The 6452-nt window shown below is 41.5% G+C and overlaps 1 protein-coding gene across 1 annotated transcript in view; it reads right to left on the reverse strand.

Moving 5' to 3' along the window:
* Positions 1-296: 296 nt before the first annotated feature.
* eif4g2b (eukaryotic translation initiation factor 4, gamma 2b) overlaps positions 297-6452 on the reverse strand; it is a gene marked incomplete at its 5' end in the record, with an annotated part of 10219 nt that continues 4063 nt past the window's right edge. Inside the window, 6 exon segments of the mRNA XM_014017624.1 lie at positions 297-1427; positions 1522-1643; positions 1720-1928; positions 5408-5612; positions 5695-5953; positions 6036-6251. Of these exon segments, the coding sequence (XP_013873078.1) occupies positions 1362-1427; positions 1522-1643; positions 1720-1928; positions 5408-5612; positions 5695-5953; positions 6036-6251 (1077 nt within the window).

The following is a 6452-nucleotide window of genomic DNA, read 5'->3' on the forward strand; positions in this document are numbered from 1 at the left end:
GACCATGGAGATATAAACAGCTTTTTATAAGGTAAAAATAATAAAACAAGGTCTTTGTCTGCAATGATTAGACATGTTTTTTTATTGTCGTCATTAGTGATTATCTCAATTTCGGCTAAAATAATTGACAGAATCCTACACACTGTGCCTTTAAAGCACTGACTTGAGCAGCACTTCACATCTTGTTAATCTATTGGAATTATATAATAATCCAACTATATGAGAAATAAGTTGTAAAAAACAAAGTATAATAAAAAGAATAACCATTATACGTACAACAATGAGTGAAAACAGACTTGGTGCTCATGTATTGGACTTTACTGACATTAAAGCAACAGGTGCACAATAATAATTATTAATACCTTACAATGATAGAAATTCATCACCTGACTTCCACATGGTTTGTTTAATAACAGATCTTCAGTTGTTTAGTTGTTACATAAGGAAATCACAAGTTGTAATTTTCTGACCATTTCTCATTTTAGACCTAGAGCCTCCGAATAAAAAGGCCGCTCATGTTAGTGCCGCTGCAAACTGAGTGGGTACATTTCTACAAGCTGCCAAATTCATAACCTCTCACTCAAATATTAATACTTGTAAACCAGGTGAAGCTTTTGTGAACATTAGTTAAATGTGCAATCAGGACAGGACTAAATCAAATATTTAACCATTTGCTTTCATTGTTCCCATCCCAGCACAAAACCAAAAAGCCCATCTAAGAGGTAGAAGCAGGCGATTATAAGATGTTACAGCGGCACACCGTTGATTACACTTGATTTGAAAATGTTCTAAAGTTTGGAGAATAACAGACACACAGGATGTGATGCCTGACGAGTGGCAACGTTCACAGGCGCAACCAAGAAGATGATTTTATTTAAAACTCCTCCGCTGTGCAGGGGATGTTTTATAAATGAACATGGTTATGCTTCATTCTCCTTTCAGTAGGCTTCTTTTTGTTCATTACAGATTCAAAGTTAAAGGTCCTGATATATCATTTAACAATCACTTAGGATATTTATTCATTCAAGAGGAAATCTGATTTTTAAATAAAGCCATTTTGTCAAAGAGAAAATTCTAATTTGAAAAAAAAAAAAAAAACATGCAAAACGGAAAAGGAACACCCTTAATGATCAAAATAAAAGAAAAGACTGTTGAGCCACTTTAGAGGTCTATAATTCATGTAGATGATCGACCTTACAGTGCAGCTGGACGCACACGAGGCCCTACAAAGTAAGCTTTCGGTTTAGATTTGTGAGAGAAAAGCAGCCAAGTGCCACGTGGTAGTGGTTACATTAAGCGTGGTGTTGAAGGAAAGGAAAGGCGAGTTAAGAACAAAAGGCTGATGCTTCTACTTGGGTTTCTCAGTCAGCTTCGTCCTCAGACTCCTCCTCCTCTGCCGTCTCCAGCCAGGTGAGCCACTGGTTTACCTGACGGGAAGAAAACAAAGAGTCAGGAACAACTCCAGTGTAAACTCAATTAAACCAAGAGCTGATTTATGATTGACGAGTGTCAGAAACGTACCTGGAATAAAGCTTTGCCTTTTCCAGGAAACTCTTGGGTAATGTCTTCTTTCCATGCAAGGAAGGCTTCTTCTTCAATGATCTCCATGTCATAGAAATTAACAAAGTAGCGCAGCAGCATGCCTTGTTGGAAATTAAATATATAAATAAATGACTTTATAAAAACACAGGACAGATACAAATATGGGTGTTTGGGTACCTTTGGGGAAGCAGCTGGCGTTGCAGTGCACCTGCAGAGCGTAGAGGGCGCTGACCTGCAGCTCGGTGTGGTCGTGCAGGAACTTCTGCATGACGGGTTTGAAGGCCAGCAGCAGCTGCTTCTCCTGCTCCAGCAGCTCTTTGGAGGGAGCCGCCAGCTGATCGTCACTCTCCGCCATGCCCAGCTCCTGGGAGATGTACTGCAGGAAACTGTCAGAGATCACACACAGTTCAGGTTCAACCCCAGGGTTTCTTGTGCAAAACAATATTCAGGATGTTCTACATCTACACAAGATGTGTCCACTAGAGCTGGGCGGTATGGACAAAAATTTATATCACGGTATTTTCAACATTTACACCGGTTTGATGGTATTTGACGGTATTTTTCTTTTCATCACAGGTCAGCTGATAATAAAATGTACAAACACTGCTTATTAACTTTTTTCTTTTACTGTACCTCTGTCTGTGTCTCTGTTTCCCTCCTCTAAACATCTTTTCTTCTCCTCCTCCTAGTTGGACACAGTGGTCACGCATTTTGGTCCGGTCGTGAAGGAGGAGGGTTACGAAAAGTTTATTATCGGGTTTATTGTTTTATGTTATTTAATAAAGATTAACAGCACGACTCACCTTGCACACCAGTCAACTCAATTCCACTACAAAACTACTTCCCCCCGGCTTTTCACAATAGAACCACATTAAGTCTCCATTAACATAACGTCTCCAATATTAATGTCGCGCCTTAAATCTAACTGTGCACGTCACTGAAGAGGTGTTTACTACATTCAGCAATGGTGAAAACGGGATGTTTTTTTAAAGTCAGTCAATATAAGCAGCAAAATCGCCACCTGCCTCTGAAGCTGTTCAACTATAACATTAGCATGCTAACGCACATAGCGGTGCTGCAAGGAAAACTGTCCCCCGGGAAACAACTCAATGGCGGCCGCGACCAAACGTTCCGCACATGTTCAGACTATTTAAACCGTTATGTCCGGTATTCAGGTATTCTGAAAATTCATATCATAACAAAAATAAAAACCGGTATGTGGCACAAAACTGTATACTGCCCAGCACTAGTATCCACCACATCTTTTTATTAGTTACGAATTTTAAAAAAAAAGTCAACAAGTTTGTGTGTTCTTCTTAAAACCAAAATAAAGTATTTTTCTTTAAAGCTTTAACAACTGTAGTTTTTCCACACCCAAGTTGTCGGAGAAAAAAAACCTTGTTTTTATGTATTGTTATACCCACAGAGATGATAAAAAGATGTGGACGTTCGTTCAGCCGTAAATCCATCTTGTTAATGTCAGCTTGTGCTCTGAGAGCAGAGCAGCAGAGGGTCAGTTCAACAGGCTCACTGTACGGCAGGCCGATGTTGCATTTATTTGGCTTCACCACGCTTACATTCCAGTTATTTGAAATTGTTTTATGACTAGATTAGACATATTAGTTATTTAGGATAAAATAATAAAATGTTTCCTTTTATTATTGGAGATCTTTCCAGCTTGAGCTTGTTTGTTTGTTGAAGCTGATTTTTTAAAAATAAGGGGCAAATATGATAGTTTTTTTCTTCCCTCTGCACCCTTTTAACTCAGGGTATGATTTACTTTGTTTTTTTAATGGTGTACATAGATTGGTTTGTTTTTATAAATGAAAGAAACAAATAAATAAAAAAATATCTCTTAATATACACTCACCGGCCACTTTATTAGGTATACCTGTCCAACTGCTCGTTAACACTTAATTTCTAATCAGCCAATCACATGGCGGCAACTCAGTGCATTTAGGCATGTAGACATGGTCAAGACAATCTCCTGCAGCCGAGCATCAGTATGGGGAAGAAAGGTGATTTGAGTGCCTTTGAACGTGGCATGGTTGTTGGTGCCAGAAGGGCTGGTCTGAGTATTTCAGAAACTGCTGATCTACTGGGATTTTCATGCACAACCATCTCTAGGGTTTACAGAGAATGGTCCGAAAAAGAAAAAACATCCAGTGCGTGGCAGTCCTGTGGGCGGAAATGCCTTGTTGATGCCAGAGGTCAGAGGAGAATGGGCAGACTGGTTCGAGCTGATAGAAAGGCAACAGTGACTCAAATAACCACCCGTTACAACCAAGGTAGGCAGAAGAGCATCTCTGAACGTACAGTACGTCGAACTTTGAGGCAGATGGGCTTCAGCAGCAGAAGACCACACCGGGTGCCACTCCTTTCAGCTAAGAACAGGAAACTGAGGCTACAATTTGCACAAGCTCATCGAAATTGGACAAGAGAAGATTGGAAAAACGTTGCCTGGTCTGATGAGTCTCGATTTCTGCTGCGACATTCGATGGTAGGGTCAGAATTTGGCGTCAACAACATGAAAGCATGGATCCATCCTGCCTTGTATCAACGGTTCAGGCTGGTGGTGGTGGTGTCATGGTGTGGGGAATCTTTTCTTGGCACTCTTTGGGCCCCTTGGTACCAATTGAGCATCGTTGCAACGCCACAGCCTACCTGAGTATTGTTGCTGACCATGTCCATCCCTTTATGACCACAATGTACCCAACATCTGATGGCTACTTTCAGCAGGATAATGCGCCATGTCATAAAGCTGGAATCATCTCAGACTGGTTTCTTGAACATGACAATGAGTTCACTGTACTCAAATGGCCTCCACAGTCACCAGATCTCAATCCAATAGAGCATCTTTGGGATGTGGTGGAACGGGAGATTCGCATCATGGATGTGCAGCCGACAAATCTGCGGCAACTGTGTGATGCCATCATGTCAATATGGACCAAAATCTCTGAGGAATGCTTCCAGCACCTTGTTGAATCTATGCCACGAAGAATTGAGGCAGWTCTGAAGGCAAAAGGGGGTCCAACCCGTTACTAGCGTGGTGTACCTAATAAAGTGGCCGGTGAGTGTATTTTGACAATTCAAAATACCTATTTAAGATATCTCTAATTATATTCTGACTTGTATAAATAACATTAGATTTATCATTAAGTTGTAGAGAGACTCCAGTTCAAGATATCTTAAATGTATCTTTAGATATGAAATAGGCTATATAAGATTCACTTAATTCAAATTGCAGACTTTCATGTTCTGTAAATTGTATTTAAAACAAAGCTGCTGCTGTTGATCATTCTGTTTTTATAAGCAGCCCTCCCAAGACCAGTACTCTATGGGAAACACTGGAAAGGTCTAAAAAAAGGTTTTTCAAGATGTTTTTGATAAAACAGTTGACTGACTGTGAGTGACTCAGTCTGCAATGTTTGCATCTGCTAAATCAGATGTCATATATTATGTACCTCTGTATAACCATGTTAATAGTTTTTTAGTACAATTACAGTACACGGTTTTCTTATATTTCATCAAATTTTGAACATTTTTGTTTCGGGCAGGTAAAGAAAAAAATCTTGTTGAACCCTGATGATGCATGAATGAAATTGGCAAAATGTGCCCTTGTCTCTCATAACTTGCATATTTTTTTAGAGTTTTATGAAATTATTTTTAATGCAAATGATGTCTCAGATTACTTTGAGAGAAAATGTGGAAATTATGAGTACGTTGGACATTTCAGCAACACAGCAGCAAGGCCTTTCAACTCATGAGAGGAAATTTCAAACTCTCAAATATTTGGGAACTCTAACAGCGGCAGCCCAGTGACAGACAGGTGTTAAGTGTTGCTAACATGGTTTCCATCACTTACCTTGTCATAAGGATGTTGACGAAGCCTTTGTCAGTGTGAAGCCTGGGTGAGATATTGTCTTTAATCCACTTGTAAATGGACTGTGGAGAGGGGTCTGCTTTAATCTGCTTCAGCAGCTCCTTCTCCAGCTTTAGCAGTGGGAAGAGGAAGCTCAGCCCCTTCCCTTCCAGAATCTCAAGCATGCGGTCCTTGTTCTGATCGATTTCTGTCGCAGACAAACGGTTTCATGATTACCCGTGTACGTTGCATTTAAATGTTGAACCTGGATGAAAGCCAGAAGGGTTTACCTGGAAGCATCTTCTGCATGTTGACCTTGCTTTGCTGGAACAGCTCTGTGAGCCACTCGCGGTCCTTCAGCTTGGCCGTCTGCTGCAGGCAGAGGAGGAAGAGGGGGAAGTGGGTGCCGTTCTCCAGGGGGTGAGCCAGCTCTGCCACGCTCACCAGCTCTGCAATGATGGCCCGGGCCGCAAACTGAGCCAGGTAGGACTTCACCAGGGGCACGTCCACCTCTATCTTAGGGCACTGGTCCAGGACGCTGAGGAAAGCCTGAAGATGCAGAACGTAAAAACGTGCGAGTGCTGAATCAATGTCTGTGTGAGAACAGTGGTCCAGGAGGGATGTTAACTACCTGCATGAAGCTCTCTCCGGTGATGAGACCCTCACTGCGGAGGGTGTGAATCAGAGTGCTGATGTGCTCCTTGTCCTCATCGGGCTGGTCCAGCAAACACATGATCATCTTACTGAGCATCTCTGGCAAGAAATGCTTTGGAGCCTTCATCTCCCGCACGCCATTCACAGCCTCGCTCAGGTTCTTAGTGTTCAAGTAGTCAGTCAGAAGTGCCTCCTGAATCACAGCAGGGAGAGCAAAACCTTAGCTGCTGTCAGCTTTTCAAAAACCACAGCTTATTTGTTGTGCAAACCTCTTTTTAATCTGTGGTTCCGCTCGAAGAAACATTGGGCCTCTTGCAAGAACAGTTCGTACGCACAGATTTGTTCTTAAATTGTGCGTACGAGTGATTTAGGAGAATTTGTGGCATTCACCAAT

Source organism: Austrofundulus limnaeus, unplaced genomic scaffold, assembly GCF_001266775.1.
Source record: "Austrofundulus limnaeus strain Quisiro unplaced genomic scaffold, Austrofundulus_limnaeus-1.0 Scaffold173, whole genome shotgun sequence".
NCBI lineage: Eukaryota > Metazoa > Chordata > Actinopteri > Cyprinodontiformes > Rivulidae > Austrofundulus > Austrofundulus limnaeus.